The following is a 26,684-nucleotide window of genomic DNA, read 5'->3' on the forward strand; positions in this document are numbered from 1 at the left end:
TTTATCAATGAACAAACATATTCTGATAAAGTAACTTGAACCATAAACTGATTTTGATGGGTTTTATTAGTCAAGGATTATAAATTCAAATTCTATTAAATTTCTTTTTTTAGTTTTTAAATTTAATTAATTTTTTTATACAGCAGGTTCTTATTAGTCATCAAGTTTATACACATCAGTGTATACATGTCAATCCCAATCGCCCAATTCATCACACCAACATCCCCACCCCCCCCCACGGCTTCCCCACCTTGGTGTCCATACGTTTGTTCTCTACATCTGTGTCTCAACTTCTGCCCTGCAAACCAGTTCATCTATACCATTTTTCTAGGTTCTGCATACATGCGTTAATATATGATATTTGTTTTTCTCTTTTTGACTTCACTCTAGATCCATCCACGTCTCAACAAATGACCCAATTTCGTTCCTTTTTATGGCTGAGTAATATTCCATTGTATATATGTACCACATCTTCTTTATCCATTTGTCTGTTGATGGGCACTTAGGTTGCTTCCGTGACCTGGCTATTGTAAATAGTGCTGCAATGAACATTGGGGTGCATGTGTCTTTTTGAATTATGGTTTCTCTGGGTATACGCCCAGTAGTGGGATTGCTGGATCATATGGTAATTCTATTTTTAGTTTTTTAAGGAACCTCCATACTGTTCTCCATAGTGGCTGTATCAATTTACATTCCCACCAACAGTGCAAGAGGGTTCCCTTTTCTCCACACCCTCTCCAGCATTTGTTGTTTGTAGATTTTCTGATGATGCCCATTCTAACTGGTGTGAGGTGATACCTCATTGTAGTTTTGATTTGCATTTCTCTAATAATTAGTGATGTTGAGCAGCTTTTCATGAGCTTCTTGGCCATCTGTATGTCTTCTTTGGAGGAATGTCTATTTAGGTCTTCTGCCCATTTTTGGATTGGGGTGTTTGTTTCTTTAATATTGAGCTGAATGAGCTGTTTATATATTTTGGAGATAACCCTTTGTCCGTTGATTTGTTTGCAAATATTTTCTCCCATTCTGAGGGTTGTCTTTTCATCTTGTTTATGGTTTCCTTTGCTGTGCAAAAGCTTTGAAGTTTCATTAGGTCCCATTTGTTTATTTTTGTTTTTATTTCCATTTCTCTAGGAGGTGGATCAAAAAAGATCTTGCTGTGATTTATGTCAAAGAGTGTTCTTCCTATGTTTTCCTCTAAGAGTTTTATAGTATCTGGTCTTACATTTAGGTCTCGAATCCATTTTGAGTTTATTTTTGTGTATGGTGTTAGGGAGTGTTCTAATTTCATTCTTTTACATGTAGCTGTCCAGTTTTCCCAGCACCACTTATTGAAGAGACTGTCTTTCTCCATTGTATATCCTTGCCTCCTTTGTCATAGTTTTGTTGAACATAGATGCGTGGGTGTGGTGTGTGGGTTTATCTCTGGGCTTTCTATCTTGTTCCATTGATGTATGTTTCTGTTTTTGTGCCAGTACCATATTGTGTTGATTACTGTAGCTTTGTAGTATAGTCTGAAGTCAGAGAGTCTGATTCCTCCAGTTCCTTTCTTTTCCCTCAAGACTGCTTTGGCTATGTGGGGTCTTTTGTGTCTCCATACAAATTTTAAGATTTTTTGTTCTAGTTACGTAAAAAATGCCATTGGTAATTTGATAGAGATTGCATTGAATCTGTAGATTGCCTTGGGTAGTATAGTCATTTTCACAATATTGATTCTTCCAATCCAAGAACATGGTATATCTCTCCATCTATTTGTATCATCTTTAATTTCTTTCATCAGTGTCTTATAGTTTTCTGCATACAGGTCTTTTGTCTCCCTAGGTAGGTTTATTCTTTTTGTTGCAATGGTAAATGGGAGTGTTTCTTAATTTCTCTTTCAGATTTTTCATCATTAGTGTATAGGAATGCAAGAGATTTCTGTGCATTAATTTTGTATCCTGCAACTTTACCAAATTCATTGATTAGCTCTAGTAGTTTTCTGGTGGCATCTTTAGGATTCTCTGTGTATAGTATCATGTCATCTGCCAACAGTGACAGTTTTACTTCTTCTTTTCCGATTTGGATTCCTTTTATTTCTTTTTCTTCTCTGATTGCCATGACTAAGACTTCCAAAACTATGCTGAATAATACTGGTGAGCGTGAACATCCTTGTCTTGTTCCTGATCTTAGAGGAAATGCTTTCAGTTTTTCACCATTGAGAATGATGTGTGCTGTGGGTTTGTCATATATGGTCTTTATTATGTTGAGGTAGGTTCCCTCTATGCCCACTTTGTGGAGAGTTTTTATCATAAGTGGGTGTTGAATTTTGTCAAAAGCTTCTTCTGCATCTATTAAGATGATCATATGGTTTTTCTTCTTCAGTTTGTTAATATGGTGTATCACATTGATTGATTTGCGTATATTTGAAGAATCCTTGCATCCCTGTGATAAATCCCACTTGATCATGGTGTATGATCCTTCTAATGTGTTGTTGGATTCTGTTTGTGAGTATTTTGTTGAGGAATTTTGCATCTATATTCATCAGTGATATTGGTCTGTAATTTTCTTTTTTTGTAGTATCTCTGTCTGGTTTTGGTATCAGGGTAATGGTGACCTCATAGAATGAGTTTGGGAGTGTTCCTTCCTCTGCAGTGTTTTGGAAGAGTTTGAGAAGGATGGGTGTTAGCTCTTCTCTAAATGTTTGATAGAATTCACCTGTGAAGCCATCTGGTCCTGGACTTTTGTTTGTTGGAAGATTTTTAATCAGAGTTTCAATTTCATTACTTGTGATTGGTCTGTTCATATTTTCTATTTCTTCCTGGTTCACTCTTGGAAGATTATACCTTTCTAAGAATTTGTCCATTTCTTCCAGGTTGTCCGTTTTATTGGCATAGAGTTGATTGGAGTAGTGTCTTAGAGTGCTTTGTATTTCTGCAGTGTCTGTTGTAACTTCTCCTTTTTCATTTCTAATATTATTGATTTGAGTCCTCTCCCTCTTTTTCTTGATGAGTCTGGCTAATGGCTTATCAATTTTGTTTATCTTCTCAAAGAACCAGCTTTTAGTTTTATTGATCTTTGTTATTTTTTTCTTTGTTTCTATTTCATTTATTTCTGCTCTGATCTTTATGATTTCTTTCCTTCTGCTAACTTTGGGTTTTGTTTGTTCTTCTTTCTTTAGTTCCTTTAGGTGTAAGGTTAGATTGTTTACTTGAGATTTTTCTTGTTTCTCTAGGTAGGCTTGTATAGCTATAAACTTCCCTCTTAGAACTGCTTTTGCTGCATCCCATAGGTTTTGGGTCGTCGTGTTTTCATTGTCATTTGTCTCTAGGTATTTTTTGATTTCCTGCTTGATTTCCTCAGTGATCTCTTGGTTATTTAGTAACGTATTGTTTAGCCTCCATGTGTTTGTGTTTTTTACATTTTTTTCCCGGTAATTCATTTCTAATCTCATAGTGTTGTGGTCAGAAAAGATGCTTGATATGATTTCAGTTTTCTTAAATTTACTGACGCTTGATTTGTGCCTCAATATGTGATCTATCCTGGAGAATGTTCCATGCGCACTTGAGAAGAAAGTGTAATCTGCTGTTTTTGGATGGAATGTCCTATAAGTATCAATTAAATCTATCTGGTCTATTGTGTCATTTAAAGCTTCTGTTTCTGTATTTATTTTCATTTTGGATGATCTGTCCATTGGTGTAAGTGAGGTGTTAAAGTCCCCCACTATTATTGTGTTACTGTCAATTTCCTCTTTTAACTGCTGTTAGCAGTTGGCTCATGTATTTAGGTGCTCCTATGTTGGGTGCCTGTAGATTTATAATTGTTATATCTTCTTCTTGGATTGACCCCTTGATCATTATGTAGTGTCCTTCCTTGTCTCTTGTAATGTTCTTTATTTTAAAGTCTATTTTATCTGATATGAGTATTGCTACTCCAGCTTTCTTTTGATTTCCATTTGCACGGAGTATCTTTTTGCATCCCTCACTTTCAGTCTGTATGTGTCCCTAGGTCTGAAGTGGGTCTCTTGTAGACAGCATATATATGGGTCTTGTTTTTGTATCCATTCAGCAAGCCTGTGTCTTTTGGTTGGAGCATTTAATCCATTCACGTTTAAGGTAATTATTATTATTATTTTTTTTCACACACACACACACTGTATTTTATTTTTACAAGAGATAAGTAGACTGACACCAAACATTGTACATGGATGACCACAACAAAAGCAACAATGATTGCAATTTCCAAACATGAAACACACTCATACTATGTGATAATATTGACATTCAGTCCAGTAATCCTCCACTGTAACAGCTCCTTTACTTTGCAGTGAATATTGATTTGTATATTCTTTGCCTCTGAGTCCTTGTTGGATTTTTTTTTTTTAATTCAGACAGAAAGTCACAAAAATTATACTCATCCTCATCAGTTCACTCAGTCCCATGTAATTAATTTTTTTTTTCATTTTGATCTTTTGTTAGCACTTTTATGAGTTCATCAGTTTTTCATTAGAGTTCTGAAAATTCAGTTCTGCTTATTCATTCAGTTCAGCAGTACAGTCAGTTACCAGAAACCTGTACTTGTCAGAGTCTTTTCCATGAATTTCTTAAAGATGAAACCCTTTTATAGGAACATATTTGCAAAAGCATCAGAGTACACACAGAACTGTCTGTAAATGACAAAAGACTTAAAAGTGACCACAGTTAAAAATTTGATGAAAGTTCATAATAATGCAGTTGACAAGAAAATTAGTTATTTCTGAGATATACATTTTAAGGTAATAACTAGGATTATGACTTATAACATTATACCAGAACATATAAGATTTTTAGAAATTTCATGTAATGTCTGAAACATTTATATTAACATATTTCCATACAAATAACCCAATGAAAGTTTAGTATTAGTTGTTTTGTTTGTTTGTTTTTTTATACTGCAGGTTCTTATTAGGCATCAATTTTATACACATCAGTGTATACATGTCAATCCCAATCGCCCAATTCAGCACAACACCATCCCCACCCCACCGCAGTTTTCCCCCCTTGGTGTCCATATGTCTGTTCTCTACATCTGTGTCTCAACCTCTGCCCTGCAAACTGGCTCATCTGTACCATTTTTCTAGGTTCCACATACACGCGTTAATATACAATATTTGTTTTTCTCTTTCTGACTTACTTCACTCTGTATGACAGTCTCTAGATCCATCCACGTCTCAACAAATGACTCAATTTCGTTCCTTTTTATGGCTGAGTAATATTCCATTGTATATATGTACCACATCTTCTTTATCCATTCGTCTGTTGATGGGCATTTAGGTTGCTTCCATGACCTGGCTATTGTAAATAGTGCTGCAATGAACATTCGGGTGCATGTGTCTTTTTGAATTATGGTTTTCTCTCGGTATATGCCCAGTAGTGGGATTGCTGGGTCATATGGTAATTCTATTTTTAGTTTTTTAAGGAACCTCCATATTGTTCTCCATAGTTGCTGTATCAATTTACATTCCCACCAACAGTGCAAGAGGGTTCCCTTTTCTCCACACCCTCTCCAGCATTTGTTGTTTGTAGATTTTCTGATGATGCCCATTCTAACTGGTGTGAGGTGATACCTCATTGTAGTTTTGATTTGCATTTCTCTAATAATTAGTGATGTTGAGCATCTTTTCATGTGCTTCGTGGCCGTCTGTATGTCTTCTTTGGAGAAATGTCTGTTTAGGTGTTCTGCCCATTTTTGGATTGGGGTGTTTGTTTCTTTAATATTGAGCTGAATGAGCTGTTTATATATTTTGGAGATTAATCCTTTGTCCGTTGATTCGTTTGCAAATACTTTCTCCCATTCTGAGGGTTGTCTTTCCGTCTTGTTTATGGTTTCCTTTGCTGTGCAAAAGCTTTGAAGTTTCTTTAGGTCCCATTTGTTTATTTTTGTTTTTATTTCCATTTCTCTAGGAGGTGGATCAAAAAAGATCTTGCTGTGATTTATGTCAAAGAGTGTTCTTCCTATGTTTTCCTCTAAGAGTTTTATAGTATCTGGTCTTACATTTAGGTCTCGAATCCATTTTGAGTTTATTGTTGTGTATGGTGTTAGGGAGTGTTCTAATTTCATTCTTTTACATGTAGCTGTCCAGTTTTCCCAGCACCACTTATTGAAGAGACTGTCTTTTCTCCGTTGTATATCTTTGCCTCCTTTGTCATAGATTAGTTGACCATAGGTGCGTGGGTTTATCTCTGGGCTTTCTATCTTGTTCCATTGATGTATGTTTCTGTTTTTGTGCCAGTACCATATTGTCTTGATTACTGTAGCTTTGTAGTATAGTCTGAAGTCAGGGAGTCTGATTCCTCCAGCTCCGTTTTTTTCCCTCATGACTGCTTTGGCTATTCGGGGTCTTTTGTGTCTCCATACAAATTTTAAGATGATTTGTTCTAGTTCCGTAAAAAGTGCCTTTGGTAATTTGATAGGGATTGCATTGAATCTGTAGATTGCTTTGGGTAGTATAGTCATTTTCACAATGTTGATTCTTCCAATCCAAGAACATGGTATATCTCTCCATCTGTTTGTATCATCTTTAATTTCTTTCATCAGTGTCTTATAGTTTTCTGCATACAGGACCTTTGTCTCGCTAGGTAGGTTTATTCCTAGGTATTTTATTCTTTTTGTTGCAATGGTAAATGGGAGTGTTTCCATAATTTCTCTTTCAGATTTTTCATCATTAGTGTATAGGAATGCAAGAGATTTCTGTGCATTAATTTTGTATCCTGCAACTTTACCATATTCATTGATTAGCTCTAGCAGTTTTCTGGTGGCAGTTTTAGGATTCTCTATGTATAATATCATGTCATCCGCAAACAGTGACAGTTTTACTTCTTCTTTTCCAATTTATATTCCTTTTATTTCTTTTTCCTCTCTGATTGCCGTGGCTAAGACTTCCAGAACTATGTTGAATAATAGTGGTGAGAGTGGACATCCTTGTCTCGTTCCTGATCTTAGAGGAAATGCTTTCAGTTTTTCACCATTGAGAATGATGTGTGCTGTGGGGTTTTCATATATGGCCTTTATTATGTTGAGGTAGGTTCCCTCTATGCCCACTTTGTGGAGAGTTTTTATCATAAATGGGTGTTGAATTTTGTCAAAAGCTTTTTCTGCATCTATTGAGATGATCATATGGTTTTTCTTCTTCAATTTGTTAATATGGTGTATCACATTGATTGATTTGCGTATATTTGAAGAATCCTTGCATCCCTGGGATAAATCCCACTTGATCGTGGTGTATGATCCTTTTAATGTGTTGTTGGATTCTGTTTGCTAGTATTTTGTTGAGGAATGTTGCATCTATATTCATCAGTGATATCGGTCTGTAATTTTCTTTCTTTGTAGTGTCTTTGTCTGGTTTTGGTACCAGGGTGATGGTGGCCTCATAGAATGAGTTTGGGAGTGTGCCTTCCTCTGCAATATTTTGGAAGAGTTTGAGAAGGATAGGTGTTAGCTCTTCTGTAAATATTTGATAGAATTCACCTGTGAAGCCATCTGGTCCTGGACTTCTGTTTGTTGGAAGATTTTTAATCACAGTTTCAATTTCATTACTTGTGATTGGTCTGTTCATATTTTCTGTTTCTTCCTGGTTCAGTCTTGGAAGGTTATACCTTTCTAAGAATTTGTCCATTTCTTCCAGGTTGTCCATTTTATTGGCATAGAGTTGCTTGTAGTAGTCTCTTAGGATGCTTTGTATTTCTGCGGTGTCTGTTGTAACTTCTCTTTCATTTCTGATTTTATTGATTTGAGTCCTCTCCCTCTTTTTCTTGATGAGTCTGGCTAATGGCTTATCAATTTTGTTTATCTTCTCAAAGAACCAGCTTTTAGTTTTATTGATCTTTGTTATTTTTTTCTTTGTTTCTATTTCATTTATTTCTGCTCTGATCTTTATGATTTCTTTCCTTCTGCTAACTTTGGGTTTTGTTTGTTCTTCTTTCTCTAGTTCCTTTAGGTGTAAGGTTAGATCGTTTACTTGAGATTTTTCTTGTTTCTCTAGGTAGGCTTGTATAGCTATAAACTTCCCTCTTAGAACTGCTTTTGCTGCATCCCATAGGTTTTGGGTCGTCGTGTTTTCATTGTCATTCGTCTCTAGGTATTTTTTGATTTCCTGCTTGATTTCCTCAGTGATCTCTTGGTTATTTAGTAACGTATTGTTTAGCTTCCATGTGTTTGTGTTTTTTACATTTTTTTTCCCGGTAATTCATTTCTAATCTCATAGTGTTGTGGTCAGAAAAGATGCTTGATATGATTTCAGTTTTCTTAAATTTACTGACGCTTGATTTGTGCCTCAATATGTGATCTATCCTGGAGAATGTTCCATGCGCACTTGAGAAGAAAGTGTAATCTGCTGTTTTTGGATGGAATGTCCTATAAGTATCAATTAAATCTATCTGGTCTATTGTGTCATTTAAAGCTTCTGTTTCTGTATTTATTTTCATTTTGGATGATCTGTCCATTGGTGTAAGTGAGGTGTTAAAGTCCCCCACTATTATTGTGTTACTGTCGATTTCCTCTTTTAACTGCTGTTAGCAGTTGGCTCATGTATTTAGGTGCTCCTATGTTGGGTGCATATATATTTATAATTGTTATATCTTCTTCTTGGATTGATCCCTTGATCATTATGTAGTGTCCTTCTTTGTCTCTTGTAACATTCTTTACTTTAAAGTCTATTTTATCTGATATGAGAATAGCTACTCCAGCTTTTTTTTGATTTCCATTTGCATGGAATATCTTTTTCCATCCCCTCACTTTCAGTCTGTATGTGTCCCTAGGTCTAAAGTGGGTCTCTTGTAGACAGCATATATATGGGTCTTGTTTTTGTATCCATTCAGCAAGCCTGTGTCTTTTGGTTGGAGCATTTAATCCATTCACGTTTACGGTAATTATCGATATGTATGTTCCTATGACCATTTTCTTAATTGTTTTGGGTTTGTTTTTGTAGGTCCTTTTCTTCTCTTGTGTTTCCCACTTAGAGAAGTTCCTTTAGCATTTGTTGTAGAGCTGGTTTGGTGGTGCTGAATTCTCTTAGCTTTTGCTTGTCTGTAAAGCTTTTAATTTCTCCATCGAATCTGAATGAGATCCTTGCCGGGTAGAGTAATCTTGGTTGTAGCTTCTTCCCTTTCATCACTTTAAGTATATCATGCCACTCCCTTCTGGCTTGTAGAGTTTCTGCTGAGAAATCAGCTGTTAACCTTATGGGAGTTCCCTTGTATGTTATTTGTCGTTTTTCCCTTGCTGCTTTCAATAATTTTTCTTTGTCTTTAATTTTTGCCATTTTGATTACTATGTGTCTCGGCGTGTTTCTCCTTGGGTTTATCCTGTATGGGACTCTCTGCGCTTCCTGGACTTGGGTGGCTATTTCCTTTCCCATGTTAGGGAAGTTTTCGACTATAATCTCTTGAAATATTTTCTCTGGCCCTTTCTCTCTCTCTTCTCCTTCTGGGACCCCTATAATGCGAATGTTGTTGCGTTTAATGTTGTCCCAGAGGTCTCTTAGGCTGTCTTTATTTCTTTTCATTCTTTTTTCTTTATTCTGTTCCGCAGCAGTGAATTCCACCATTCTGTCTTCCAGGTCACTTATCCGTTCTTCTGCCTCAGTTATTCTGCTATTGATTCCTTCTAGTGTAGTTTTCATTTCAGTTATTGTATTGGTCATCTCTGTTTGTTTGTTCTTTAATTCTTCTAGGTCTTTGTTAATCATTTCTTGCATCTTCTCAATCTTTGCCTCCATTCTTATTCCGAGGTCCTGGATCATGTTCACTATCATTATTCTGAATTCTTTTTCTGGAAGGTTGCCTATCTCCACTTCATTTAGCTGTTTTTCTGGGGTTTTATCTTGTTCCTTCATCTGGTACATAGCCCTCTGCCTTTTCATTTTGTCTATCTTTCTGTAACTGTGGGTTTTGGTCCACAGGCTGCAGGATTGTAGTTTTTCTTGCTTCTGCTGTCTGTCCTCTGGTGGTTTAGGCTATCTAAGAGGCTTGATGGGAGGCTCTGGTGGTGGGTAGAGCTGACTGTTGCTGTGGCGGACAGAGCTCCGTAACACTTTAATCCACTTGACTGTTGATGGGTGGGGCTGGGTTCCCTCCCTGTTGGTTGTTTTGCCTGAGGCAGTCCAACACTGGAGCCTACCTGGGCTCTTTGATGGGGTTAATGGCAGACTCTGGGAGGGCTCACACCAAGGAGCACTTCCCAGAACCTCCACTGCCAGTGTCCTTGTCCCCACGGTGAAACAGAGCCACCCCCCGCCTCTGCAGGAGATCCCCCAACACCAGCAGGTAGGTCTGGTTCAGTCTCCCCCAGGGTCAGTGCTCCTTCCCCTGGGTCCCGATGCGCACACTACTTTGTGTGTGCCCTCCAAGAGTGGGGCTCTGTTTCCCCCAGTCCTGTCAAAGTCCTGCAATCAATTCCCACTAGGCTTCAAAGTCTGATTCTCTAGGAATTCCTCCTCCCGTTGCCGGACCCCCAGGTTGGGAAGCCTGACGTGAGGCTCAGAAGCTTCACTCCAGTGGGTGGACTTATGTGGTATAAGTGTTCACCAGTCTGTGAGTCACCCACCCAGCAGTTACGGGATTTGATTTTACTCTGATTGCGCCCCTCCTACCGTCTCACTGTGGCTTCTCCTCTGTCCTTGGACGTGGGGTATCCTCCTTGGTGAGTTCCAGTGTCTTCCTATCGATGATTGTCCAGCAGCCAGTTGTGATTCTGGTGTTCTCGCAAGAGGGAGTGAGAGCACGTCCTTCTACTCCGCCATCTTGGTTAATCGGTAATTATTGATATGTATGTTCTTATGACCATTTTCTTAATTGTTTTGGGTTTGTTTTTGTAGGTCCTTTTCTTCTCTTGTGTTTCCCACTTAGAGACGTTCCTTTAGTATTTGTTGTAGAGCTGGTTTGGTGGTGCTGAATCCTCTTAGCTTTTGCTTGTCTGTAAAGCTTTTAATTTCTCCATCGAATCTGAATGAGATCCTTGCCGGGTAGAGTAATCTTGGTTGTAGCTTCTTCCCTTTCATCACTTTAAGTATATCATGCCACTCCCTTCTGGCTTGTAGAGTTTCTGCTGAGAAATCAGCTGTTAACCTTATGGGAGTTCCCTTGTATGTTATTTGTCGTTTTTCCCTTGCTGCTTTCAATAATTTTTCTTTGTCTTTAATTTTTGCCAATTTGATTACTATGTGTCTCGGTGTGTTTCTCGTTGGGTTATCCTGTATGGGACTCTCTGTGCTTCCTGGACTTGGGTGTCTATTTCCTTTCCCATGTTAGGGAAGTTTTTGACCATAATTTCTTCAAATATTTTATCTGGTCCTTCCTCTCTCTCTTCTCCTTCTGGGCATCCTATAATGCGAATGTTGTTGCGTTTAATGTTGTCCCAGAGGTCTCTTAGGCTGTCTTCATTTCTTTTCATTCTATTTTCTTTATTCTGTTCTGCAGCAGTGAATTCCACCATTCTGTCTTCCAGGTCACTTATCTGTTCTTCTGCCTCAGTTATTCTGCTATTGATTCCTTCTAGTGTAGTTTTCATTTCAGTTATTGTATTGTTTATCTCTGTTTGTTTGTTCTTTAATTCTTCTAGGTCTTTGTTAAACATTTCTTGCATCTTCTTGATCTTTGCCTCCATTGTTTTTCCGAGGTCCTGGATCATGTTCACTATCATTATTCTGAATTCTTTTTCTGGAAGGTTGCCTATCTCCACTTCATTTAGTTGTTTTTCTGGGGGTTTATCTTGTTCCTTCATCTGGTACATAGTCCTCTGCCTTTTCATCTTGTCTATCTTTCTGTGAATGTGGTTTCTGTTCCACCGGCTGCAGGATTGTAGTTCTTCTTGCTTCTGCTGTCTGCCCTCTGGTGGATGAGGCTATCTAAGAGGCTTGTGGAAGTTTCCTGATGGGAGGGATTGGTGGTGGGTAGAGCTGACTCTTGCTCTGGTGGGCAGCGCTCAGTAAAACTGTAATCTGCTTGTCTGCTGATGGGTGAGGCTGGGTTCTCTCCCTGTTGGTTGTTTGGCCTGAGGCAACCCAACACTGGAGCCTGCCTGGGCCCTTTGGTGGGGCTAATGGCAGAGACTCTGGGAGGGCTCACGCCAAGGAGTACTTCCCAGAACTGCTGCTGCCAGTGTCCTTGTCCCCACGGTGAGCCACAGCCACCCCTGCCTCTGCAGGAGACCCTCTAACACTAGCAGGTACACCTGATTCAGTCTCCCCTGGGGTCACTGCTCCTTCCCCTGGGTCCCGATGTGCACACTACTTTGTGTGTGCCCTCCAAGAGTGGAGTCTCTGTTTCCCCCAGTCCTGTCAAAGTCCTGCAATCAATTCCCAGTAGCCTTCAAAGTCTGGTTCTCTAGGAATTCCTCCTCCCGTTGCCCTACACCAGGTTGGGAAGCCTGATGTGGGGCTCAGAACCTTCACTCCTGTGGGTGGACTTTTGTGGTATAAATATTCTCTAGTCTGTGAGTCACCCACCCAGCAGTTATGGCATTTGATTTTACTGTGATTGCACCCCTCCTACCATCTCATTGTGCCTTCTGGTTTGTCTTTGGATGTGGGGTATCTTTTTTGGTGAGTTCCAGTGTCTTCCTGTCGATGATTGTCCAGCAGCTAGTTGTGATTCTGGTTTTCTCACAAGAGGGAGTGAGAGCACGTCCTTGTACTCTGCCATCTTCCTATTAAATATCTTGCCAGCTTATGAAAATTTGTCTTGGAGGAAGAATGAAAGATTTCCTATTTTTATGACACAGCTTTTATTCACTTATTTTTGGATTTTTCTAAGTAATCATACCTTCCGTGGTATATTTGAATTTTTTTTCAATGTTAAAAAAAGGAAATGATTAAAGAAATATTTTTGACAACAATATATCATCTGTGTTAACATAAATCTTCCTTACTTGGAAGTATTCAGTACAGATTAAAGTTTCTTTATCCTGTATAAAAACAGTATTTTCTCTGTATATTTGGAGAATGTAAAAAAGTTTCCAGGGTGTAAAAAAGTTGTGGGGCCAAAAGTTGAAAAACAAGAGGCATTTTAGAACAAATACTTGCATATACCCTTATACTTATAAGAAATACCATGGGAATTCTATTGTCCTGCCAAGGAAACTAGTTATCTGTTTTATATTTTGCTATTAAATAGTGTCCATTTTTGTTTAAGAAGTATGTATTTATAGATCTATTTTATACAGGATGAAATTCTAATTTTTGAAAATATGGCAATTTTTAATGGTTCTTTTAAAGTTTTTAATCACTATTTACGGTGAATTGAAAACTCAACATAACTCACTTGATCTTAAATACCAAGCTGAATGCCATTAACTATGAAAGATTTAAATAAATTTAAATAGTCAATAATTTTTTAAGGATTTTTACTAGTTTTACCTTTTAAGAAAGATGCTATTTTAATAGATGCTATTTATTAGTGTTACCTTTTAAAAAGACGTGTATTTTAAAAGATGCTATTTTAAAATAGACATCTTTGGTAATGACATGCATGTACTTTTGTATAATACTCTATTTCTGCCTGATTTGTACTCAGCATCCACTAAATTATAGGAATTTTTATTTTAAAATCTCATTTATAAATCTTTTAAAAAATGGGTTTGCTCTTGCAATTATTTATAATAAATTGAATGCCTACTGTATGGGTAGTAATTTTAGCCCGAGTGTTATAAAAGTGAAAACTCTGTAATATTCTTATTTTCATGTAGATCATAGTTTGATGGGAGAAATATACCTGAACAAATAATTAAAATATACTATGAGAAGTGTTATATTAATCACAGGTACATACATGATCCCTGAGATCTGAGAAAAGGGAACACCTAAGTTGGTTTGGGTAATTATGGTTGTGGGGATGGTCAGAGAAGGTTTCACAGAAAAAACAACTTTACAGTTTAGTTGTTGAAAATTCTGTAGGCAGACAAGGGATAAAAACATTTAGACTGAAGGAAGAACATCTGCAAAGGCACAGAGGTATGATCATGAGACATTTAAGGGACCATAGTTAGAAAGTTGTGGTACTATTGTTTGAGGGTGGAAGGCTGTCTGAGGCCAGCTTGGATTACCAGGCAAAGGAGTTTGAATTTTAACCTATAGGTTAGGGTTGTAAATTTAATACCTCGTGTTACAAGTAATAATAGAATTAATACCTAGGATCACTAAGTATCCTAAAGAATGAAGAGGGCTAAGTAGGGATTGTAGGGCATGAGGGGATGCATGTATAATGCTGTGTAGCCTCAACCAGTTAATTCATTTAACAGATTTTTATTGTCTACTATATATGCAAGGTACTGTTTTAAGCACTGGAGATAATAGTGGGGGAAGAGAACAGAGTAATTCCTTGCCCAGTTGGAACTTATATTACAAATCAGTCTGTATTTTACCCCCACCTGCTTGCCCTCTGTCTCTCTTTGTAATTTTTGGCTACAGCATGATTGTATAATTTCCTTGTAATTTTTTTTTTCATCTTCCTTATGGTTGACATAGGCAGCTCTGCCCTATTACTTGTAGAAGAATGTAGCTAAATTTGTGACACCCTCTCCACATTATTGTTCTTCCCCCGACCTGTAGTTTGAGGTCTGGGCATTACTTTTTTTTAAAATTGAAATTTCTTTTGAGGTAATTGTAGATTAATACGCAATTATATGAAATAATCCTTGTACATTTGGTCTAGTTTCCCCTCATGGTAACATTTTGCAAAACTATGACAACCAGGATATTAACATTGACATAATCCACTAATCTTATTCATATTTCTCCAGTTTAAATTGTACTCCTTTGTTGTGTGTATGTTAAGTTCTGTAACATTTTATTACTTGTCTAGATTCATGTATCCACCACTACCATCAAGGTACTGAACAGTTTCAACACTACTAGAATCCCTTGTATCCTCCTTCTATAACCATACTTACCTCCCTTTTCCACTCTGCAGGCCCTAAACCGTGGCTACCCCTAATCTGTCCTTTTCCCAAAATTTTGTCACTTCAAGAATGTTATATAAATGGAATCATACAGTATATAACTTTGTGGGGTTGGCTTTTTTCGTTCAGCAGGATTCCTGGAGATTCGTGCAAGTTGTTGTCTATGTCGATAGACTGTTCCTTTTTAATGTGGGTAGTATTCCATGGTATGCATTCACCTGTTGAAGGATCCCTGTGCTGATTCCAGCTTTTGGCTATTACAAATAAAGCTGCTATGAACATTTGTGTACAGGTTTTTGTGTGAACATATGTTTTCATTTCTATGGCATAAATGTCCAAGAGTGCAATTGCTGGGTCATATGGTAGTTGAATGTTTAGTTTTATAAGAAACCAGAGTGGCTGTACCATTTTTTTGTATACTAACCAGCAACAAATGAATGATCCACTTTTTCCATATCCTTACAAGCGTTTGGCCTTGTCATTATATTTTATTTTAGCCATTCTGATATGTATGTAGTGGTATCTCCATGTGGTTTTAATTGCATTTCCCTGATGGCTAATTTATGTTGAACACCTTTTCGTGTGCTCATTCGCCATTTTTATATCCTTTTCTGTGAAATGTCTGTTCATGTCTTCTGCTCATTTTCTAGTTGGATTGTTGTTGTTGTTTATAAATGTTGAATTTTAAGAGGTCTTATGAATTCTAGGTACTAGTTCTCTGTCAGATATGTGGTTTGCAAATATTTTCTCCCAGTCTATAGCTTGTCTTTTTCTCATCTTCACATGGGCTTTCACAGGGCAACCTTTTTACTTTTGATGAGCCCAATTTATCAATTTTTCCTTTTATGGATTGTGTTTTTTTGTTTCAAGTCTAAGAACTCTGCCTAGCTTTAGATCCTGAAGATTTCCTCCTGTTTCTTTTTTCTTTTTTCATAGAAGTTTTGCAGTTTTACGTTTATGTTTAAGTTTTTAAATTAATTTTTGTGTAAGGTGTTAGGTCAGAGTTCATTCTTGTTTTTCTTTTTTTGGCCTATAGATATCCAGTTGCTCCAGTACCGTTTATTGAAAAGGCTAGTTTTCCTTCATTGAATTGCTTCTAGACCTTTGTCAAAAAATAGTTGAGCATATTTGTGTGGGTCTATTTCTGGGTTCTCTATTCTGTTCCATTCATCTACTGTCTATCCTCTACTAATACCACACTGTCTTGATTTCTCATTCACCAAGTTGGACATATTTCTTTGAATACTCTTTCAGCCCTACTTTCTTCTCTCCTTCTGGAACTCAGATGATACAAATGTTGGGTCTTCTGTTATTGTCCCACAGGTCCCTGAGGCTTTGCTTATTCTTCTTATTTTGTGTATATTTTCTCCCTGTTGTTTGGATTGGTTGAATTCTATTCCTCTTTCTTACATTCACTGATTGTATCCTTTGTTGTCTACTATTGAGCTCATCTAGTGAGTTTTTTAATCCTGTTATTGTATTTTTTAGTTCTATAATTTCCATGCTTTTTAATAACTTCTAGTTTTTGCTTAGATTTTCTAATTTTACAATTGTTTTAAGGGAATTTGTAATTGTTGGTTTACATTTGTTTTAAGAGAATTTGTAATCGATTGTTGAAGCATTTCTATGATGGCTGATTTAAAATCCCTTTCTGATAATTCCAACATCTGATTCATCTTGTTGTTGGCATAAGTTGATTGTCTTTTCTTTTTTAACTTGTGATTATTTTTCTTGGTTCTTGATATGACAGGTGATTTTGAATTGAAGCCTAGATATTTTATCTATTTTGTTAGGAGACTCTGGGACCTATTTCAATCTTTTATTTTTACAGGCAGTCAATCACTCTGGTTAGATTTAACATGCAGTTCTTGGCCTATTTTTGTGGTCTGTGGTTCCAGTGACAGTTTAATTTTCAGAGTCTTTGTGCTGTTATTTTGGTTTGCTTTATCTGGTATCACTAGGGCTCCCACTGGTTCTTGGTGGTGGTGGTGCTGCTTGAGGGAGTAGAAGACATTTTTCTTAGGCTGAGCAGTACTAGATGTCTATTGGTTAGAGAAGAGGTGAGATAGGATTTCTTTACTGTGCTCCGTAGCTGCCCTACAGTCTCTGGTCAGGAAAGGAGAATCTTGGACTCACAGAGAACAAGGAGCTTCCTGGACTGGACCTCTTGCTAGAGCTGGGTCCCTTTTGCCAGTTCTGTGTACCTGCTCTGGTGTTTCTGGGTGGGAAAGGTGATCCTTGGACCTGTGGGAACAGGGAGGCTTTCTGACTGGGCTGCTTGCTATTGCTGGATCTCTCTTGCTGGTTCTTCGTGCCTAGTTCCATTTCTCTTGGCAGAAAATGGGATTCTCAGGCCTATCAGGGAAGGAGAATGCTTCCCCTTGTTATTTGTTTTTGGTGAGGCTCATAATCTGTCTCCCTTGCTGGTGGTGTCTGGCTTGCCTGATGTTGTCAGAGGGACTCTTGTTGGATCCTGGGAGGAGTTAGCCTACACGGACTGCCTTTTGTTCCCAGACTGGAGGTTGGGAAAAGTCAGGGATGGATGACCGTTTTCTGTTGGGTGAGGGGAGTACAAGACACCCTGCCTCTGTGCTGTTCTTCCAGTCCTAGGCCCAAAGGAGTTTCCCTTTTCTACCTCTCAGAGTTCTTCTTTGGTCGTCCCTTTTGCTATTTTCAGTGTTTATAGTTGTGTTTTTTGGGGCTGAGCTGGGAAAAATGGTCTATGCCATCTTGTCTGGATCAGAAGCTAGGTTTTACTTTTTTTTAAAATTTATTTTTAATTTTTGGCTGCATTGGGTCTTGATTGCTGCACACAGGCTTTCTCTAGTTGCGTCGAGCGGGGGCTACTCTTCGTTGTGGTGCGCGGGCTTCTCATTGCAGTGGCTTCTCTTGTTGCGGAGCACGGGCTCTAGGTGCACGGACTCAGTTGTGGCATGCGGGCTCAGTAGTTGTGGTTCGCGGACTCTAGAGCACAAGCTCAGTAGTTGTGGCCCATGGGCTTAGTTGCTCCACGGCATGTGGGATCTTCCTGGACCAGGGCTCGAACCCGTGTCCCCTGCATTGGCAGGCGGATTCTTAACCACTGTGCCACCAGGGAATTCCTAGGTTTTACTTTTAATTTTGGTTTTTTTGTCATATGAGCATGGTGATAGAGGGGTGGGGAAGTATTGGCTGGGACTGAGTTTGGCCTTGTTGAAGGCCCTGAGATTTACTCTCTCTTATGAGATTCCATTAAACATCCTGTACTTCTGGATTTAATTTCATCCACCAGTTCTTCATAGAGCCCTGGAAAATGGCAAGCCAAGGCTGCCCTCCCTGCATTTTTCTGAGGTCCTGTCTTGGTACAGAGAAGCTTCTTTCTTTAGTTCTTTTCTTTTTTTCTTTTTTAACATCTTTATTGGAGTATAATTGCTTTACATTGTTGTGTTAGTTTCTGCTGTATAACAAAGTGAATCAGCTATATGAATACATATATCCCCATATCCCCTCCCTCTTGTGTCTCCCTCCTGCCCTCCCTATCCCACCCCTCTAGGTGGTCACAAAGCACCGAGCTGATCTCTCTGTGCTCTGCGGTTGCTTCCCACTAGCTATCTGTTTTACATTTGGTAGTGTATATATGTCAATGCCAGTCTCTCACTTCTTCCCAGCTTATCGTTCCCTATGGTTCTTCAGAACCATTTTTTTTTTAGATTCCATATATATATGTTAGCATACGGTATTTGTTTTTCTCTTTCTGACTTACTTCACTCTGTATGACAGACTCTAGGTCCATCCACCTCACTACAAATAACTCAATTTCGTTTCTTTTTATGGCTGAGTAATATTCCTTTAGTTATTTTCTTGATTTTTCCCTAGGTTGGTCTGTTCAGTGTCTGCTGCTGCTTTTCATTTTGGAGTATCCAGTGTGAATTCTAAGGATTTTGTTAATTCTTCTTCCTCAGGATATCTTCTGAAAGTTGAGGGGTAGTGTTGGGCACATTTCCATGCTGCCTAGAGCACCAGAATTTTCTCTTTCTTTCCTTTGAAACTATGCTGTGAAACTTGTGGCATAAAGTTATACTCCTTTATTTGCTGATGATATGTTTAAATTTTTGTTTTTTCTTAACAATTTTTGTTCTTTTTATCGGTTATTGGTGGTAGGAGCTTCTGAAGTACTTCTTTTACTATACTGGCTTTACCTGAAAATTCCAATAATGACTTTTTGCAGTTTTCACTTCTCTCTCTGACATTCGACATTGCTAATAACTTCTTTTTTATCCCATCATCTGTAACTCTGTCAAACCTCTTTTTTGCTTACTTAATCTCTACCCTTTGGCTTTTCTTCTTCTAGTTCCTCCATTGATACATTCTCATGGGCTTTGTCCTTATAATTCTCTGCTTTTCTGTCAACATTCAATCTATTGGTTTTATCACCTTTAAGCAGAGGACTCTCAAATTTGTATCTTTAGCCTTGTATTTTACCTAAGCATTTATTTCCTGCCGAAATGAATGTATTTTTTTAAAAGTAGCTCTGTATTCTCATTCTTCCATTTCTATTGATATTGTCATCATTTATTATTAAAGCCTTGAAGTTGTCATTGTGTCATCTGTCTCTCTTTTCTTTAAATACTTTTACCAGGTCAAGCCTCTTTGATCTTAACTCTCACTGACCTTGTCAATTATAGATCCTCATTTCTCAAGCTGTATAGCTGTAGTGACTTATTAATTTGCCTTCTTATGTCTCATTTTATGTTTTTGCTGTCTCCAAGCTATTTTATACCTAGCTTCCAGATTAAAGGCTATCTCTATGTCTCTTTTTAAATTAACTATAACATACATATAGAAAAGTGCACAAATCACAGATGCTCAGCTTTATGAAATTTCACCAACTGAACACACTTGCGTAACTAGCACCAGCAAATTAATAATTTAAAGCATCACATTCTTGATCTTGTTATTTTGCCTTAAACACCAGTTAAGGAGTTTGAGCCTTATTAGTTCCCTTAATGTTAGAATAGCAAGAGGTAAATTGACATGCCATCTGCCACTGCTTGCCACATATAGCTTGATTTTGGAGACATTTCTTTTTTTACTTCACCCCCTAGTCACTTATATTCCCCATATTCCTTCCTGAAATACATTTGCTTTTTGACCTTTTTATCTAAATCATGGTTTTTCCAACCTTAACTCATGTCTTGCCATTTCTAGGAAACTTTTCTGGATTACTTCAGGTTTCATTAATTTTTTCTTTTTCTCTTCAAAAATTCTTTAATTAATTTTTGAATAAGTAATAGCAATATGTTCACTTAAAACAAAATTCAAATGTACAAAAGGGTATATAATGAAAAGTCTCCTTCCCATTCCTGTGTCCCAGCCACTGTGTGTTCTTCTAGAAATATTTTATGTACTTACAAGTAATTTTAATTTTTATTATTCTTCCTCCTTTTTACACAATGTAGGCATACCAAGTTCTGTATCTTACTTTTTTCTATTAATAATTGTTAATGATAGTTCCAGATCAATACACAAGTTTTCTCATTTTTATATTAGGGCTGAATGATACTCCACTGAATGAATATGCCATGATCACATCTACTACATATGGTTGTGAAGGTTGGACATTGAACAAATTCACACAGACTATGATTTGAATGGTACTCCCTAGGATTTCTCAGTTATCAATACAATCAACTGCAGCAGCTTTGATTGTAATTTACCTAGTCAGTTCCTTTTAATTAATATTTCCAGTTTTTAAAAAAATTCCAAACACTACTGAATTGAATAGTCTTATGTATATCATTTGACATCTATGGAAAAATTATCTGTAGGATACCATTCCTTTTAATTCCTTAAAGTATTTATAATCTCTACTAATTTAATAATTAGACATATAATCAGTTAATTATGGAGTTGTTTTTAAAAATTTTTATTATTTGTCATTCCTCAAGGAGTGGTACCATGTATTAAATTATTTTATATTCACCCTGACCTAGAATACTGGTGTACATAAATAAGCCCTTAGGGTGGGCTGGAGTGTTTCTCAGATAGCTGCCAGATTGTTTCCCTTTTTATTCATCTAAGCTCTTCATAATCCTTTTGAAATTCCTAATAATGAGAGAAAAAAGCTATTGTCAAAGCTTTGACCACAGCTAGATGCATTTAGAAGCAGAAGTCATGTTTATTCCAAGCTACAGAATAAAATGAACCACAATCTCAGATATAGTTTAAAAAAAAAAAGCAAAACGTTTCACCTTTCTTTGGAAAAAAAAATGTTTCTTATTCTTCCATTGAAAACATGGTATGAGATAGAGTATATCTTCACTGAGACTTAGTTGAGCTATAAGTAAAATAACAGAAAAATGTTCTTTTTTGTGACCCATAAAGATACAGTATATCAAAGTAAATTTTTTAAAGCTACTACCTACAAAGTGAATAAACTGGAATTATCCTACTTGATATTAAAGTGAATAAGTCAATTACTTTTATTGATTTATTTATGTTAAGGTCCATTTAGTGTCCTGCTTGCAACTTTGGAAACCTTGATGGAGTACATTTTTCCACAACCTTTTTCCCGCTCTACTTGTTCGATCATAAAATGAGACAGTTTTCAGTTGTGAAAAAATTGGAATTTGTTTTCTATTTCGAAAACCCACACATTTTTACCATCTCTTTAGATGGTATCACTGAGCTTAGAGAGAGAAACCTTTTCTTATTTTTCTGTATACGTTAGAGGATTTCAGCTGAATTAAATTGACTTCTGATATGATGAGCCAGACTTAAAAATAAAAGATGTGTTTCTTTATTTCTTCTAACTGACCCTAAAAGATTCTTTGCTTGAAATTCTAGGAGACTGGAGGGGAAAATAAATTCTATCATAGTTCTTGGGATTTATAGCAAACAAGCAGGAATAACTTTGGGTTGTCTGATAAGTGACCTTTAGATGATTATAAGTTATACTGTAGGATTTTTTTTTTAAAGAACTTTGAGCTGTAACTCACATGCTGAAGAATTCACCCATTTAAACTGTACAATTTAATGGTTTTTATTCTGTTCACAGAGTTGTGCAACCATTACCACAATCAATTTTAGAACACTCTACTCACCCCAAAAGGAAATCCAGTACCCGTTAGCAGTCATTCCTCATTTCTTCACAAATTTGCCAGCTCTAGTCAATACTAATTTGATTTATGCCTCTAAAAATAGATTTTGGACATTTCATATAAGAAGATAGCACAACATGTCAGTCTTTTGTGTTTGGCTTCTTTCACTTAGCATGTTTACAAGGTTTATCCATGCTGTAGCTTGTATCAACATTTCATTCATTACCATTGCCAATTTCTTTGTATGGATACATTGTGTTTTATTTATCCATTCATCAGTTGATGAACATTTGGGTTGTTCCCCTTTGTGACTATTATGAATAATTCTGCTCTAATATTCATGCACAAGTTTTTGTGTGGGCATATGTTTTTATTTCTCTTGGGTACATACCTAAGAGTGGAATTTCTGGGTCATATATAATAACTGTTTAAGTTTTGAGGAACTATCCATTTTACATTTACACCACCAGTATCTGATGGTTCTAATTTCTTCACAGTCTCCAACACTTGATATTATCTGTCTTTTTGATTATGGACATCTTAGTGGTGTGAAGTGGTATCTCATTGTGGGTTTTTTTTTTTTTAATTTATTTATTTTTGGCTGTGTTGGGTCTTCGTTTCTGTGTGAGGGCTTTCTCCAGTTGTGGCAAGCAGGGGCCACTCTTCATTGCGATGCGCGGGCCTCTCACCATCGCAGCCTCTCTTGTTGCAGAGCACAGGCTCCAGACACGCAGGCTCAGTAGTTGTGGCTCACGGGCCCAGTTGCTCCACGGCATGTGGGATCCTCCTAGACCAGGGCTCGAACCCGTGTCGCCGGCATTGGCAGGCAGATTCTCAACCACTGCACCACCAGGGAAGCCCTCATTGTGGTTTTGATTGGTATTTTCCTAATGGCTAATGATATTGAACATCTTTTCATGTGCTTAGTGGATGTCTGTAAATCTTATTTGGAGAAATGTCTACTCAGATCTTTTGCCCATTTTTAATTGGTTTGTCTCATTATTGAGTTGTAAGAATACTTTATATAATCCAGATAAAAGTCCCTGATCAGATATATGATTTGTAAATATTTTCCCTATTCTGTGGTCTTATCACTTACTTGATGGTGGCCTTCGAAGTACAGAAGTTTTTAATTTTGATGAAAACAAATTTACATATTTTTATTTTGTTGCTTGCACTTTTGGTGTCATATCTAGAAACCATTGCCTGGACCAAGGTCATGAAGATTTACTACTATATTTTCTTTTGAGAGTTTTATAGTTTTAGCTCTGATATTTAGATCTGTGATTCCTTTAGATTTAATTTTTTGTGTATGGTCTAAGGAGGCATCCTGCTTAACTCTTTTGCATGTGGAATCCAATTGTCCCAGCATCTTTAGTAGAAAAGACTTTTTTTTCCTCCATTGAATAGACTTGGCAGTGAAGTCTGAGTCCTCCAGCTTTGTTCTTTTTCTTCAGGGTGTTTTGGTTTGTTTGTTTATTTATTTGGTTATTCTGGCTTCCTTGCATTTCTTTGTAAATTTTAAGATTAGCATGTCAATTTCTGCAGAAAAAAAAAGCTAGCTTAGATTTTAATATGGATTGAGTTAAGTTTGTAGAACAAGTTGGACAGTATTGCTTTCTTAACAATATTAAGTCTTTTGGATCCATTAACATGAGTCTTTCCATTTATTTAGGTCGTCTTTAATTTTTTTCAACAATATTTTATAATTTTAAGGGTAAAGTTTTGTGTTTATTTTGTAAAATTTATTCCTAAATATTTTATTCTTTTTGATGCTGTTATAAATGGAATTGTTTTGGAATTGTTTTTTAATTTTGTTTTCAGATTGATCATTGCTAGTATATAGAAATACAGTTGATATTTGTATATTGATCTTGTACCCTGTAATCTTACTGAGCTCATTTATTAGTTCTAATACTTTAAAAATTGTATTTCTTAGGATTTTCTATATACATCATGTCATCTGCAAATAAATATAGTTTTACTTCTTCCATTCCAAATTCATTGAAAATTATTTCACTTATTTCATTGTACTGACTGGAACCTCCATTATAGTGTTGAATAGAAGTGGTGAGATTGGACATTCTCATCTTGTTCCTGATTTTTGGGGGAAAGCATTCAGTTATAACGATTTTTTTTTACTCTAAAAAGAATGGGCCATAACTTTGCTTTGAAGACTAATTTCCTTTTGATTTAAGATTCTTTTCTTCTGTTTACATACACAGATATGTGCTGATTAGACGGCTCAATTGTGCAGTGTGGAGGATAAGACAGTGCCTTACAAAAATGGGGTTTGGGAGTGACCTGAAGAATTCACATGAAGCTGTGTTAAAATTGCAAGACTGGGAATTACGGTTACTGGAAACAGTGAAGAAATTTATGGCCCTGAGAATAAAAAGTGATAAAGAATATGCATCTACTTTACAGAACCTTTGTAATCAAGTTGATAAGGAAAGTACTATCCAAATGAATTATGTCAGCAATGTATCCAAGGTAAGAAGAATGATTTCATCATTTATTGTCTATAGCATCATAGTTGTCCTTAAGGCAAATAGATCATACTATTGAATAAGCGTACCTAAGTCAGCATTCTAAAATCTTCCAAAATCTTGCTGATTATCAGAATCTCATGGGGAAAGTTTCAAAAATTGTAAAATTTGGGCCCAGCTCCTGATATTCTGAGTCAGTAGGTCTGAAATTTTTGAACTTTGAAATCTTTTTTTCCTATAGATGTCCAGATTATTCTAATGATTAGTTAGGTTTGAGAACCCTTCTTACAAATTTCATTTTCTTTATTACCCTACCTCCTTAGGTTCCTTGAGCCCTGCTGTTTTCTTCTTTTGACACAAACTTTCATTATAACCCACCTTCCCTGCATTCTTCTGTGAATCATTTGTATTGTGAATCACATGGAGTATTTTAACATGTAGGTGTTCTTTGCTGTCATTTCATTACTAAAATACTAATATATTGATGATTTAATCACACATAAAAATCCTTTGGATAAACAATATGGTTTTTTAGCTCCAAGATTATAAAGTATAATATAAAATTTAAAAATAAGGGCTATAAAAATAAAGGCCAAAATTGCACTGTTAATTGTCCTTTGAAGGCATAAAATATGAAATATTACACACCTTAATAGTTCTTGGATTTTCGCTCTGTTTATTTTCATTGTCTTACTTCACATTTCACTATATTTATTCAAAGTTAAAATTTCTTTTCACCTTACTTGGAAAGTTAAAAAAATTAGTGTGTTTCTTGCACTCATGGGTCTTAGGATTTGAGTAAATTGTAGAAGAAACTCTATTTCTTATGGGGAATGTGTGTATGTGGTATGTGTGATCAGGTAAAGATCTGTGATTTCGCTGAGAACTCCTAATGTTAATATCTTTAACATCCTTTCCTGGGCCAATGAAATTCCCCAAAGAACAATTCTCTAGTCTCTAGTCTGAAGCTAAGGTTGCCAGATGTAGCAAATTAAAATATAGAACACCAGTTAAATTTGCGTACAATATTTGAGAAATGCATACACTAAAAATTATTTATTTTTTATCTGAAATTCAAATTTAACTGGTGTCCTGTATTTTGTTTGACTATTCTGTTATGTTATGGGAATAGACAGGGAAAGTAGATTGAGTGTTCAAAGAGTCATATTTTAGTTAATCCTCCTGTTGTTGGTAAGCTGCCTGGTGTCTCTGAGTCCAAAAGCTCTCTGGTTAATTTTTTCCTCTTGTTTTCTTCTGCACTGGGGGAAGGATAGTTGCATGTCTGTGGGCTGAGCAATAGGAACTAGAATTCTGGCTGTTCCTTATATAGACTGAATCAGTCCTTCTGTTTCAGTGCCCTCTCCTTTTTCTTCATTTAGATTTCTCCAGTTCCTGAGCTTTATTGGAGTTATCTGAACCTATGAACTGGTCTTTTCTTCTTTTTCTCCCCCAGTTTCATTGAGATATAATTGACATACATCACTGTATAGGTTTAAGGTGTATAGCATGATTTTTTTTTTTAAAGGGCTTCCTCATTCTTTTATTTTTAATAAATTTATTTATTTATTTATTTTTGGCTGCATTGGGTCTTCGTTGCTGCGCGCGGGCTTTCTCTAGTTGTGGTGAGCGGGGGCTACTCTTCATTGCGATGTGTGGGCTTCTCATTGTCGTGGCTTCTCTTGTTGCGGAGCACGGGCTCTAGGTGAGTGGGCTTCAGTAGTTGTGGCACATGGGTTCAGTAGTTGTGGCTCATGGCCTCTGGAGCGCAGCCTCAGTAGTTGTGGCACATGGGCTTAGTTGCTTCCCGGCATGTGGGATCTTCCCGGATCAGGGATCGTACCCGTATCCCCTGCATTGGCAGGCAGATTCTTAACCACTGCACCACCAGGGAAGTCCAGCATGATGGTTTGATTTATGTTATGTTGTGAAATGATTACCACAGTAGATTTAGCTGATATCCAAATAATAAAAGGAAAAGAAAAAAATTTCTCTTTTTGATAAAAACTCTTAGAAAGCACTCACTTAACGACTCTCTTTATCATACAACAGTGTTAACTATAGTCATCATGCTGTACATTATATCCCTAGTACTTATTTATCTTATAACTGGAAGTTTGTACCTTTTGATCATTTTCCTCCAATTCCCCCTCCCACCATGTGGCCTTTTCTTCTTGACCTCCCCTTTGCCGAACACTTAAGTTTCAACTTT

General features: G+C 36.8%; 1 protein-coding gene across 5 annotated transcripts in view; it reads left to right on the forward strand.

The window, feature by feature from the left end:
• Window positions 1–26,684, forward strand: part of FER (FER tyrosine kinase) — a 467,575-nt gene that overhangs the window by 25,191 nt on the left and 415,700 nt on the right. For all 5 annotated transcript variants that reach the window (XM_057540547.1, XM_057540548.1, XM_007192081.3 and 2 more), the window contains one exon: window positions 24,212–24,479. In XM_057540547.1, the coding sequence (XP_057396530.1) occupies window positions 24,273–24,479 (207 nt within the window). In that variant the 5' untranslated portion in view covers window positions 24,212–24,272. The remainder of the gene's footprint in view (window positions 1–24,211; window positions 24,480–26,684) is intronic.

The sequence above is a fragment of the Balaenoptera acutorostrata genome, chromosome 2, assembly GCF_949987535.1.
Source record: "Balaenoptera acutorostrata chromosome 2, mBalAcu1.1, whole genome shotgun sequence".
NCBI lineage: Eukaryota > Metazoa > Chordata > Mammalia > Artiodactyla > Balaenopteridae > Balaenoptera > Balaenoptera acutorostrata.